This window comes from Oryzias melastigma, linkage group LG4 (assembly GCF_002922805.2).
Source record: "Oryzias melastigma strain HK-1 linkage group LG4, ASM292280v2, whole genome shotgun sequence".
Taxonomy (NCBI): domain Eukaryota; kingdom Metazoa; phylum Chordata; class Actinopteri; order Beloniformes; family Adrianichthyidae; genus Oryzias; species Oryzias melastigma.
The window spans coordinates 23,506,783-23,520,662 of NC_050515.1; the positions used below are offsets into that span (position 1 = coordinate 23,506,783).

The window sequence follows — 13,880 nt, forward strand, 5'->3', positions numbered from 1 at the left end:
TTTAGCTCAGCGTCTCCTCTGTGATTTCTTCAATTCGGACCGTAAGGCTGTCCATCAAGTCAAAGGTCACCAGTGCGCTCTCCAGCACCTATGAAACCAAACAGGCTGTTAGCTCTGCTGGTACCTGAGGTCCAGACTGAAGGAGAATGCCATCTTTACCTGCTGTTGGGTGTCGGCGGACATGCCGGACCCATGCTCCGGCTTCGTCAACATGGTTTGAACCAACCTACCCGATCTAGCGTTGTCCCTGGCCTCTGTGAAGAAATATTACATATGGAAGACAGATGTTAAGCTAACTAGTGTTTAGTATTATTCAGGAACAGAAAGGGTGATTCCCACCTTTAGCTTTCAGTTTCTGATCCTCCTTCAGCGCCTTCAGTTCAGAAGAGTAATAAGCTCTTGACATGCTGAGAGCCACCCTCAGCATTTTCAGATACTCCTCTTTGATTCTCCAGAGACCCTCCCACAATTCCACCTGTCAAGAGCAGTGCGTTACCCAGGCGAGGCAGCAGATCATAGACAACTCTGAGAAAATAAAAATAAAAATTGGACTTACGTTGCTCCTAATTTCTTTGCCTTTTAGGAAAACATAACGCAGAAGATTCAGACCCTCCATGATCCTGCATGAATAACAAAAAAAGATAAAGTTATGTCATGTTAAAAAAAGAAGATGTTTGCTGCTTTAGAGCTCAAGCTGACTTGTCCATATTGGTGAGTAGATTAGTCTCAGCACCGTGTGGTAAGATAAACACCAGAGCCAGTATTGAGAGCAGATCCAATCCTAAGAACCATTTATTTGGATTTCCCTGCAGTAGGAACCACAAAGACTGAGGTCAGACAACAGCCAGAAAAGTCAATTGATAAGTCTTAATTTTCTTCACCTTTATGGAAAATTCAATCTGACGCCTGATGTTCTTGATGACATAACTCTCCACTCCCTCGTGGTTGCTGGTTTTTAGCATACACCTGCAAAACAAACAGATCGTTCATGCAAAAGCTGTCGTTCTTCAACATCGTCGGTGACAAACCTCACCTGAAGAATTTGTGTTTTGCTTCATTGTCTAGTTTATCCATGAAAAGCTGGAAGAGTTTAAGTCCAGACTCCCTCTGCAAGAACATCACGTAAAACGTAACAGAAAATGTCAAATTGTTTGGCGTTGGGGAAATTTGTTGCACCAAATATCCTCACCAAGTGTCTCATTGGGCAGTCCGTTAGAATGAGACGCAAGTTCTGTAAATTGAGAAGAGCGCATGAAACCAAATTTGATCAATTCTGACCCAATCAAACCTAACAAAAACTCTTTATAATTCAATTCATTTTCAATATTTTGAGTGCGTTATAGTTAACCCATACCTGTGGTGCACTGTAGAAGCTCCTCAGTTCCATCAAACCCACTGGAAGACTGTTATCCTCCACCATCTTCAAACTGGTTTCCATCAGTGCCTGATTCAGGTGGAATAATCCAGAGTTCAAGACAGCATTTCACTTTCTTAAATGTTGCTCTTCAATAAAGTAGACTTACCAGTCCTTTCAGTAAGTGGGATTCCTTCTTGCTGTTTGGGACGAAGGAGATTTTAAAAATGACATAATTCTAAACTCACAAATGTTTTGTTACTTTACATTTTTGAGGGCGTACCTACTGAGAAGATGATCAATGTGCTCCATGTTGCACTGAAGAAGGAAAAGAGGACTAAAACAATAAAAACAACCATTTTTATTGTCTTTGGAATAATATACAAATAATGGTAGAAAGTTTTCTGATAAAAAAAGATTCCTCAAAACTTTAGCAACACTTTTTGAATGTTATTTTAGTAAAGAATAAAATGAAAAGTAATAGCTTTCTTAGGAATCTTCAAAGTTCCACTCTGATCATCTTTTGATCTATTGTAAAAGTGTTCTTCTGATTATGATTTTGCCATTTTTAACTAAAATAATAAAACCTGTCCTTTTCTAGGACATCGTTTGTGATAAAATAAATATTTAAAAAAATGCCAACTCATGTTTGACATTTTCAACAAAAACATATGCAGATGTATGCAGTGAGTATGCAACCATTCACTTTCTCCACGCTTTTTCTCCACGCTTTCACGGTTCGGTTTTAAATTCAGAATTGTGGCATTCCTAGTTCCTATCCTCACATTCTACAAGTTTTCACCTTTATTACAGCTGTTAGAGAGGAGGCTGTTTTCACCTGAACACTGCAGGAAAACTCTCCACCATCAGTAACTCCACAAACACTAGATAGGCCAGACACGCTCTGGAATCCCTGGAAAGGCTGCTGTCTGTCACAGTGCGATTCTTCGGAGCGCTACAGCACACGAGTCCTGAAGGAAACTCCTTTATAGCATGAAGAATAGCCTGAAATGGACGAATGATTTACTTTAACTTTTAAAAAATAACCATAATTTACAAAAAAAGGAATTTATTTTTGCAATTTCCCCACTGTGGGACTATTAAAGGTTTTCTTAATTCTTAATTTAGCTTTTTTTCTTACCATGATTTCCATAGCAAAGAGCCATAATACTGATTTCCTGTCTTTGTGCAGATCAGCCTCCAGCAAAGGATCTTTTAAACTCCTCAAGCAGCTAAATGGAGCAAAAAAGATACATGTAAATTGTTTTTTTTTTTTATGAATTTAAATGATTTTAAACTTATTTCTACATATTTTGGAGTCAGACAGGATAGGCATAACAGAAAACTGTAAGAGTACTCGGACAGGTGAATAAAAAAAAATATTTAGAGAGAAACGTACAACTTCAGAAGCTCCACCTTCAGCTCCTCATCTTCATCAGCAGCCTCCCCCTTTCCATCTGTGCTCCTCAACTCATCCACAAAGGGCCTTACAAACAGGGCCATGGCGCTGCAGCATCCACACAGACCGCACTCATCCTCCTCCTCCTGCTGCAAGGTGTATGGCACGGGCAGCCGGGACAGCTGCCTGTGTAGGGCAGACAGGCTCAAACCCAAAGAGGCTGCTCGCCTGTCCTCCAGCTGCAGCACGACTTCAGAGAAAATGTGAAAAGCAACATGTCAGATTGGTTGTATTACCCTCTATATGCAATAGAGGGCGCCAAACACCATGTTTTAAAAAAATATGTCTTCTTTCTAGTGAGCTTAACTTGTTAATGTCTTTAAAATCTCTTGTAGCATTTTTTTCATTTGTTCAGATTGTTGCAAACTAAGAAGATGAAAATATTTTTATGCTTTTCCACTTTATGTGTTTATTTAAGATTTCATATATTTATGATTTATTCAATAATAATCATTTTAAAGTGATTTTCAGATAACTCAATGACACTTTACATAGTTTAAGGCAAAACTAATAAAATGATTTAAAAAAATATACATTAACATCACAATAAAACCAACTGACTTGTCAGATTTAGACAATTATTTACCTGAATAGGCAAATTTTCACCAAGTCTGACTGACTTCAAATGTTTCCAATCAATGCGTAAAAATCAAATATTTCATTAAAATATCTTCAACTTGTGTGATCAGAATGTTTTTTTATGTGAAACCATAAATGTGTTTTATATCAGAGGTTCCTGGACTATAATACAATGAAAATCCTGTATTTTTGTCAATGCATGATGACAGTTTAAGACAACAATATCCAAATCAACAAATATTTTATAGGTCTAAAATTGAAAGAAAAATCTATTTTTTTTAATTACGGTGTTTTATTTTTTACTGCTGATTTTCAAATCTTTTATTTGTTGTTCCAGTGCTGACTAAGCTTTCTGCATTTTGTCACTGTTGATCTGTAAATACAGGTGCTGATCAAATGAATCTGCCTTAGGGGAACTTGACTGCACAAATCTTTCATGGGGGAAGGGGGGTACATTGTAGGAAGAGATTGAAACCCCACTGTGCAGATAGCTTTGGATTTAAGTACTATAGTTGTTTTTGCCAGATGAAGGACTTACCTGTTTGAAGATGCGGGAGTAAAACTAAGATGGTCTCAGAAATGGCTCCTGGATCGATGTCTTCAATCATCTCCAGCATGTTCTGCAGGAGTTTATTTGGGATGCAAGTCTGGAGAACAGAGTGTTGAGGAAATGTGTAGAAAATATGGAATAGATTACTAGAGATTTGTAATACTTACCTTTATCAGGTGTGCAATGGCAGTCTGGCAGTGATCTTGAGTCTTGTCTTTTTTTACTATTTCATTTACAAGAGCTGTCAAGAGGACACCCCCCATGGACTTGACCACTCCCTGAAAGAAAGACAACAGAGTGTGGTGAAGTAGCATGTGGCGGTGGAGACGTCAAAACCTCTATTTCCTTTGTCATTTATTTCTGCAGAAAACTTGCAGCTTCAGATCTGAGTTTTAAGGCTAGAATAAAAGTATCAAGGAGTAGCTGAGACCCCCCTGCTACTGCAGCTACAGCTATCTCACCCACCAGAAACTTGATTGTAGGCTTAAAGACCCACTCCAGTCATCTTTTGATCTATTTTAAGTGTTCCCAGTGGTCTTTTAATTATGATTATCCTGTTTTTAGCCAAAATAATAAAAATAAAAAAAACATGTTTTCTTGGACATACAATAGTTTCTGCAGAGTGGCAGATGGTCATTAGTTATTTGTCTTTGAGCTGTAGGCAGGACTGTTAGTACAGAATGATCCTGCCCCACTTCCTGTCGCCCATCACAGTCTTCCGCTAACTTACACCCTCTCACAACCCCAAACTTACATTTTTGGAGCTACAAAAACGGCAAGCAATATTTAAGCTATCCAACTGAACAGCTTTATGCCAGAAGATGAGAAAAACACAAGCGTACATGGATCTATTTGCATACAGGTGAATGCAGTAGAATGGAGTGGGGCAGGGAGCTTGTGGCTCGTTCATTAGCTTCTACGTCACACCTACAAGCTTTTTTAAAGCTTGCATTTTTTTTAGCGTGCTCCTGATTCAATCATTTTAAGTTTCATATGTGTCATCTTTCAAGAAAAAAATGCCAGAAAAACATGTCAAAGTCTTGTTTGTGGCTCTTCAAAAGTGACCCTTTTTCAGACGCCAAATCCTCCCATATTTGAACGTCAGAGCCAAACTTTAGGAGGAACCTTAGGTCTCAAAAACATTTAAGCAGTGAAGCAAAAAGTTCACATTCAAGCAAAAAAAATATATAAAGTCTTTTTTATTTCTTTATATAAAAACGCCCAATTTGTGTTTCAACCTGGCTTCCCTTTGGATCAAAATCAAATCATTCTTATTCAGTTTTATGTTAGTAAAGTTTATTAAAAAAAAGCCACTTTGTACATCTAACGGAGGTCATCTATGTTACAATTTCTCATCAGAGCTCTGGCTGCAGCATCTTAAATTTTTTCAGAATTCGTTCAGGAATCACAGCAGAACAGAAGCAGCAAATTCATAAACTAGTTTCTCGATGTCCTTCTGAGAAAAGATCGTCCAGATTTAAAGATAGTATGGAGATGAAGCAAGGCAGTCACAGAGACTTGTGATTTAAATTTCAGCTCTTCATAAAAATAAACCCAAAGGTTGACTGGAGCCCACAATAACAACATCAGGTGTGCTCATATTTTAACAGTGACTCCCCAAAGCACTCAAATCTAAAAATTATCCAAGTCTTTAAATCTAAAAGAGATTCCTGAAGTTATGACAATTGTATGACATTTTCCACTTCTATTGGTATTAAAGATAAGAAAAGAATGGATCTTTGTTGGACGCTGTACACAGGGTACAATGAAACGTTGCTGTTCTGTTAATACAATTCCTGTATTACCAATAACATGATCTGTTGTTCAGAACACGAACAAGATCAGCGCTCATGTGGAGAACTAAGAGGTGAATTTCTAATGAGCTCCTGCCGCTCTGCAGAAACTATGTCCAAGAAAACAACACAGGTTTTTTGACTATGCCTTAAAAATGTCAGAATCATGATTAAAAAATTTCTGGGAAGGATTTTACAATAGATCAAAGGATCTTTAGTGAATATTTAACATGTGAATCTTTAATTAAGAGTGAATCTTTAACATGTCGAGTTCCCAAGAGAGCGACACCCACAGGCCTAACACTGCATGAACAGTTTGGCTCCTGCACTAGGAGACGATTACAAAGAGAGCTTAAGTGTCGTTTCTTATATTAAATCAGTCACAGTATTTTCTGAAACGTAGAGAATATTAAGATTTACTGGCAGATGTTGTGAAGTTAACCAAGAGACAGGAACGTAAGGTAACACAGACAATTCTATGCCATAGGACAAGATGAAACATGTGCTAAAGAACGTGGCTATGTCAGTTTTCTACTTGGGAAAAGTCAGTGATATTCAAGAGTTCTCGACTCATTCTCGAGTAGATTGTTGAGCGCCTGAATCTGTGTCTCATATCTTTCTTGTCCAGTTGAAAGATGGGATCTACCGCTGCATAAACTACCAAAGATTTTTTGATTTTAGGAAGAGACATCCAAGGACACTGCTGAATTAAGCACTTTTATCAGTGGAGCAAAAAAAATCTTCCCATTTCCGTCCACACTTCCAGATCAGGAGGTCAGTAAGCAGGAAGCAGATGCTGCATCTTAATGCTTCATAAAAACGGCGGCTTTGCTCTCTGGGACTGGTCGCCTCACGGCCTGTCAATCCACAATCACCTCTGCTCCAGAGTGGACAGAGAAAAGCCTCATGGAGCAATACCTGGTTTTTCTCCTCCTGCACAAACTTCAGAAGCTGCTCACTGGCCCCCTCAGCAAGGCATGCACTCCCCAAAGTCTTGAACTGCTGGTAATCCTCCGGCTTCAGGTCCTCCTCCTGAGAGTCCCTCTGAAAACAGGACAAGGATGCAGCACTGCTTTTCTTTTACTGAACTGAAGTATTTTAGTTCAGCATTTATAATAAAACCCATCTCTGTCAGCATTTCTTTTCATACAAATGTTCTTATAATGTTTGTTATTAGCAGTGAGGGGAAAGATCCCAATCAAGATCAAGTCCACAGAGATTTGTCATGGTCCTGTCACTGCAGCTCCATGCAGAGTCTTGTAAAAGATTGGTGACTTACCCATCTCTGGATTACATCCTCCACTTGATCCTTTGTCGTCAGCATCTTCTCCGGTAATCCTGCCTTCAATATGGCTTCTTTTGTTTCACCACAATGGATCATAGAGGCTCTGGCAGACACCAGAACCAGAACGACTGAATGTGCGATGCTCCTGATGTCAAGAGAGACCCAGTCAGTGAGGAACCCAACGTAAACCTCTTATCGCCTTTGTGCTTGAGGTTTAATAGGATTAAAGCAGAGCTCCTTCATGTGGACACAGAATATGCGGTGCTGTCTAACAGTCTTGAGAGATTCCTCTTAGTTTGGGTAGAAGTTTCCTCATAAAAACCTCTATTGTGGATCAAATTTGATCTACAGTAAAGTTTTTGTATCTTCTGCACAAACATGCATTCAATATTTTACTGTATAAGTCTCTCATTCATATTTTGTAAATGTATTAATTGGATTTTTGAAGCCAATATATGAAATTTTATCATAGTTTATGATCTCTGCTGACAAAACACTGACAGAGGAGCATCCGTTTTTATCTTCCCCTCATACCGATCCATACATTGCTATAGGAAAGGCATGTCCAAAGTCCGGCCTTTGGGCCAAATGTGCCCTATGTTAGAATTTCCACCATAACTTTAATGTTCATCAGTTAAAAAAGGGGGTTTCTATGGTTTCTGTAATTTTTATTTTAATTTTAAACAGAGTTTAAACATCGCAAGTAATAAAACAATACAACAAACGTTACTATATTGTTAAAATTATAGTCATGAAAACATTCAAATGTCATAAATGAGTCCTTGAATGCATCATCCTGTTGATGTGTTGAATGTCCAAAGTCCGGCCTTTGGGCCAAATGTGCCCTATATTAGAATTTCCACTGGCCCACAGTTCATGACCCTTTTGGGACACTTTATAGTTCAATTCTAAAATGTTGAATGTAAATTTTAAAAAGAGGAAAGTTGACAGCAAAGTCTACTGCTTACAGGACAAGTTGAAATTAGAGAAGCTGGTTGTTTTCAAGAAGTTCAGTTTCAAGAGGGACCACAAGATGAGATATGCTACCTGGGACTATAGATGCATGATCTCTAAACATAAAATTCACAGTAATTTTGGCAACATGTATTAAGCTGTTTTTCTATTCTACATTAAGATATTCAAAGTATGCCATTGTAATAAAATTTCCATTAATGCTTCATTTGTATTTACAAGTTTAAATATTGCAAGCCGAATCATTGCCCTTTACAAATATTCACCTCACCAAATCCCGCCGTCTTTTCCAAAGGTTTGAACATCCCTGCTGAGGGATAACATCCTGTCCTCCAGCTATCATCTGCTAAATCTGTTTTAAGGTCCTATTTGGGGTCATGGGGTTACTGCAGTCTTTGATTTTGAATTTTTAAGTTTTCTCATGGTTTTTTGTCGTTTCTATTTACTTAAACACAGTCTTGGGGTTTAAATTGACTTAACAATGTTCTCATGAAAGTGAAATTTATGATTTTGATAGAAAATTACCTGTTTCTCATTTCAATATTCTTGTGAACTCTATAAAAAATTTAAAGGAATTTTCATAAGTGATTTCATCAAAGTTATTCTGGAAGTACATTGATATAAGTCAGTCTGTCTTACTCATTTAAAAAAACATATTTCCAGTGAATCTAGAGTCTGATTGAGATGGTAGAGGTGAAAAAAACAAGACAAAATTAAATGAACTCCCTGTTTCCTGTAGCAAAATCTGTAGAGTTTGAGATTCAAAAGTCATTAAACATTTGTTCATGACTGAGAGAATAGACAAAAAAATGAATCACTTAACACATTTTTGATGCTTGTCTAAAGCTTATGACTTTTCTTTGAAGTTTAGAGAAAAAATCTGAGGTAATATAAAAAAATAACTTTAATATTGTTTGACCCCATAAGTTCCCTCAACTCCATTAAAACTAGGATCAAGGAATGCTCTGCTCTGGGGTAACTTAACTTCTATGAACTGCTAGATTAGGAAATTTGCAATAATTGAATAGTTAAAGCAAAAAACAGCCTTGTTATTAATATTATTAGTTGTGCCCTGAGACAGACTGATGATTTGTACGGAGAGTACTCCTCCTTCACACAGAAGTAGAGTGGATAGGCTCCAGCAACCTGATCCTGAAAGAGATAAAGCAAGTTCAGAAAATGAATAGATTATAAATTATATTGTTCTAAACATTGTTGCTATTATTTCTATTTTGTTTAAAAGTAAAAAATAAGATTTTAGAGTATATTTATTGAATTCTACATGTATTTATACTAGATTTATGTACAAATATCTATGATACATATGTCTTAAAGGGTTAATTACATATTTTTTAATGTACATGAGGACTTCAGGATCCTCTTGATCCCTCAGTGTTTCCGTGTGTGATTCATAATGGCGACCATCAAAGCCATCTGTCCCTCCTGACATCTTCATCAGAGGAGCAGCTCAAGTCCTGATTTTCAATGAGAGAGCCTGTTTGAACGTCTGGATTTAGCTGACATCTGCTGCTCTGCTCTCCGTATTACCTCGTGGTGAAAGCTTCAGACAAAAGCCTCAAGGCAAACACAGACACGCGCGGGTCCCTCACTCACTGTGAGGCCCTGATTTCATTGTCTTAATTGCTGGCTGGTGAGGTTTGATTTTGACGTTGCTTTATGCTTTCAGGAAGTGCTAAAGTAGATTGATTTATGTTGATTTCGACTTGGATTTATTTTCATCAAACTCAATGAAATTGCTTATTTATTTCACAATAACATTTAGTGAAACTGACCCCAAATTTAATTCATTTTTAATCAACTATTTTTCTGATGTGCAGTAAATCATTAATATGTGGAAACAATAAGAATAATTTCTCATTGCAATATTTAAATAAACCCACTTGGTATTTATACTACTTACAGATAAAATTGCTCATTTTTGCTTTTCAATGTAGTTAGAACAAAAACAGCTCCTACTTTCCAACTAAAGAGGGCGCCACATGTCTAGTTGGGACCTCCACTTAAAGCTGGAGCCAATACATAAAAAAGAGCATACAGCTATGGAAGACGATTTCATTTCAAAATATTGCTAACATTTGAATTGTTTTTTTAAAATAGGGAGAAGTAATAAGTTCTTTTTATTGTATAGAAGTAGAAAAACAAAAAATGAAACGGATCACTCCCATCATTTTTGGCAGTCTTTTTAAATCGAACTATGGCTTTAGTGAGTATTGGTTTCACAAATAATATATATATATATATGTGTGTGTGGTAAAATATTCTAGATAATAACTTGAATGTTCATCAGTTAAAAAAAAGGAGTTTCCTATAGTTTCTGAATTTTTTTTTTTATTTTAAACATAGTTTAAGCATTGCAAATAATAAAACAATACAACAAACGTTACTATATTGTTAAAATTATAGTCATGAAAACATTTAAATGTCATAAATGAGTCCTTGAATGCATCATCCTGTTGATGTGTTGAAATAAGACAGTTTAAGCCATTTTTATTTTTTATAAAAATTTCAATACATTTATTTTTTACAGAATAATGTAAAGATTTCTCATTACAGACAGAGGTCCACACGTCTTTTTATATTTTATCATTAATATTTTGTCTAATTTATCTGCTCCAAAATTTGGTGGAAAACTCCACTCATAAAATCTCAGATCCTAGATTTTTCTAAAATATTTATCTCTCTCCAACAACATATGAGGGGGTTTTGAGTGGGACGTTTGTGGAGCACATGCTATGGTGAACTACAGTCTCCATTTTCCTCTTCCATTTGATATTTCCTTGGTGACCGGTTAGAAAGTAAGAGGCTTAAGTGAACATTTTTCCAGTTGGCTTCCCTGGGAGACGTCGGGCTGCTGGCGGCTCTGCGGCGCTCTGGGATCCCGCCGTGCTCATCAGGAAAGCTGCCTCTCCCTCAGGTCCTGCTGAGGAACGCTGCGGCTTTCTGTGCCTCAAAGAGGAATTTGATTTTCAGAAACGCTGGTGCGGTTCAGATTTGCTTTAGTGATTGCTGCTTTAACTGTTCTTGTAGGTTTAAATGCCCTTTTTAATGTTTTATCTCAGCTTGTTTCTCAGGGCGCTGAAAGAGTCACTCGTAGGAGGGAGATTTAGGATGAGAACAAAGGCCCAGATGATGCAAAACGGCAGAAAAAACCCTAAAATGACCAAAATTGTCTGAGTGCAGGAGTTTATAAACTAAAATAAAAAATATATGTATGTAGGGATGAGCAAAAGACAGTTTAAGGTCTCAAAATCATCAAACTGCAGTACATTTTTAATTAAATTAACTTACATATCTATTTATTTTTGCTGCAATGCTCTTTATTAGATGGTCTAGCAACTTAATTTGAAAAAAACAGCGAAAAACAAGGAAGCAAGGTTGATCTTTAGGCATCGAGTTTAAAAAAAGCATAAATATATTAAGAATAAATTCATAAATTCAGCTACAAGTGAATGTGGCTACGCAGCTCTCCTCATTGGCATCACCTTCAAACCAACTTAATCCTGAATTATCACAGAGTTAGTACAAAACAAGTAGTAATTCTGCAATATAAAGAGCTGACCCCAATGGCCTGTAGCTATGTTAGTCATGTCAGAAGTTATGAACCGGATAATGATCATTCATGTAAAGGAAACGGTAAGGTTGACTATATAAATTTGCCTCCTCCCACCCCCCTTCAAGCAATCTATAATTTGATTTGATGCCTATAGTTATCCTATGTCTGATGTATCTTTGTACAGATATTCCTCTGTTGGCTGTGCTTCACATGCATTCTTGTTTGCTTGCTTGAAGTAAACAATTTTAATTCAATTCAAATGAAATGTTTTCTAGTAAAGATGGTCGTCTAACATCATAAAGTAAACAAACTGCTGAAGGTTGTTTCTGTATTTGTGTTTTTTTTCATCTGATCTCTTTCCCTCTGCAGTAAAGGAGTCTGGAAGTGGAATTGTAAATGTTTTCATGAGGGGTTAAAGGAGACGCCGGCGAGCTAAGAGCTAATGGAGACGGTGGTCTCACCAGGGACAGTCTTGACCTTGACCCCCTTTTTGTAAAGCTTTGTTCGTGTAGCAAACAATGACAGGGAGGGGCTGCTGCTGCTGTGTCTGTGTGTCTTCAGCGAACATCTGTTTGAGCTCCTGCACGGGCTGCAGCAGCACTGTCGGCCAGTCTTTTTTCACATCTTTTAACATGGTGTAAAGCGGCTTTTTGTACCCGTGTACGGCGAGTTGAAAGCTCCCCGGGTGAGACAAAGACCCGGGCGGATGCTCCTGTCTGTGCAGGGCTGCATCTGTCTGGTATTGAGCGACGCTGTGTCAACAAATCCATACTCGCATGCAGACTTCATCGCCGTCTGCGCCGGCCTTTGTAAAATTGAAAATTTGATGACAGTTCTCGGTGTCGAGTCGTTCCCAATCAATACGGGCGGCGCGGACGCCTTAACAGACACAGATAACTGCTTCTTCCCGGCTGTATCTCTGGGCTGTGGAGACTGACACCCTGTCAGGGTCGGATCGATAAGCCATGCATGTTCTGGCTCACAAGCCCGGCTCAGTGCACTCTACCATAACACACAGGGCCTGGTTCCCCCGGCAGCCTGGGAAAACTGCCCAGAAACTCCCCAAGGTGGATGAATCGGAGATGTTACATGTGAAATGGCTGTCAGAATGATTCTGTCATCCTTCCCCTCACCGGTGTTTAAAGATACTGACACACTGTGTTTTGGGTACCAATGTCTCGTTGAAAGTGATGGAGGCTTTTAGGGTTTTTTTCTCCCAAACTCCTTTTATCCATTTAAGTGTTCGCTCAAGTGTTAGAATGTATGTGTCACCTGCCTCTGATGTCTCCTGGCACTTTCTGCCCACTCGCTGCTTCCTTTTAGGTCATCTGATCCAGAGCGCTCCCTGACTCTCTGAAGCTTTTGTTTGACTTCATTTTTAGACTTTTTTCACATGTTTATTTCAAAAGCAGCCTTTTTCTGAGCTTTATCCGGGCTGGGATGAAGCAGGCGTGACTGAAGAAGACAGAGTTCAGAGCAAAGATAAAAATCGTGAGTAAAGGAGGGCAGATCAGATTCAGCTTGAGGTCATTAATGTTTCAGAGGATGCCAGAGGGAGAATGGGAGAGTCATCGGCCTGCCAGGATCTGTTTCCTTCGATCACTCCCTTCAAAGACCGGCTTTTTAAAACTGGACCTGAGAAAAGGAGCTGCAGATGTTGGGTTTTTGGTTTTGTTCTTTACCTTCCTTCCTCACTCTCGTCCGGACTGTTCAGAACCATCCTCTGTGCTCTGACCGCCAGCGTTGATCCTGCTCCAGTCTGACACATGACCACAAAGACCCCTGAATGGGCATTAGTGCAGGCTTCAGCAAACCCAACATCTGTGCCTCCCAGCTCTGCTGCAGCTCAAATCATTCATTAAATCAGAACACAAAAAGTAACTTTACTTGAATGCCTGGGCATAAATATTTGATCATGGCTGAGAATAAATCTTTGTCGTTTTGTACTGCTTCCTCCAGCTGCGGGCTGCTCTTATGGATCCACCTTGCCGTTTGCTCTCGTCGCTGTTTAGATGGAAATGGATCTTATGAATTTTTCAGAAAGATTCATAGCTACAATCAGGCCCGCTTATGAGGACGACTGTTTCACAGAGTAACACGGTGTGCTGCAAATCATTTTCTGTTTGCATAGCTAAAACTGAGACAGAAAGCTTTTGTGTGTTCTTGTTGGACTGAAACATTCAAATCTGCTGGATTGGAGCAAATGTTCTGTCTTCCTCTTAGCATCACCACAGCAATGAAAGTTATTCTGCTGTTATTTAATATTTATTGCTGTTTTATAACTAAATTGATTTTGACTTTTGTTTGCAGAAAT

The 13,880-nt window shown here is 38.3% G+C and overlaps 1 protein-coding gene across 1 annotated transcript; it reads right to left on the reverse strand.

Annotated features, from left to right (window-relative positions):
* Nucleotide 1: 1 nt before the first annotated feature.
* LOC112150742 (glomulin) lies at nucleotides 2–7,165 on the reverse strand. Its single transcript, XM_036211749.1, has 18 exons — nucleotides 7,015–7,165; nucleotides 6,654–6,779; nucleotides 4,110–4,220; nucleotides 3,931–4,039; nucleotides 2,754–3,003; nucleotides 2,193–2,309; nucleotides 2,061–2,083; nucleotides 1,638–1,722; nucleotides 1,524–1,554; nucleotides 1,355–1,444; nucleotides 1,190–1,231; nucleotides 1,034–1,107; nucleotides 882–966; nucleotides 700–806; nucleotides 557–620; nucleotides 340–475; nucleotides 160–254; nucleotides 2–88 (listed from the first exon to the last, which is right to left on the reverse strand). The coding sequence occupies exons 1-18, from the start codon at nucleotides 7,114–7,116 to the stop codon at nucleotides 2–4; spliced, it is 1,734 nt and encodes a 577-aa protein (XP_036067642.1). The 5' UTR covers nucleotides 7,117–7,165.
* Between the last annotated feature and the right edge of the window lie 6,715 nt (nucleotides 7,166–13,880).

What these genes read in the sequence shown, in the direction of transcription:
- LOC112150742 (XM_036211749.1), bottom strand. Translation starts at nt 7,116, where the DNA reads ATGATCCATTGTGGTGAAACAAAAGAAGCCATATTGAAGGCAGGATTA. An exon ending in ATTGATCATCTTCTCAGTAG is followed by an intron (nt 1,555 to 1,637) that starts GTACGCCCTCAA and finishes CGTCCCAAACAG; the next exon opens with CAAGAAGGAATCCCACTTAC. An exon ending in AGATTGAATTTTCCATAAAG is followed by an intron (nt 807 to 881) that starts GTGAAGAAAATT and finishes TTCCTACTGCAG; the next exon opens with GGAAATCCAAATAAATGGTT.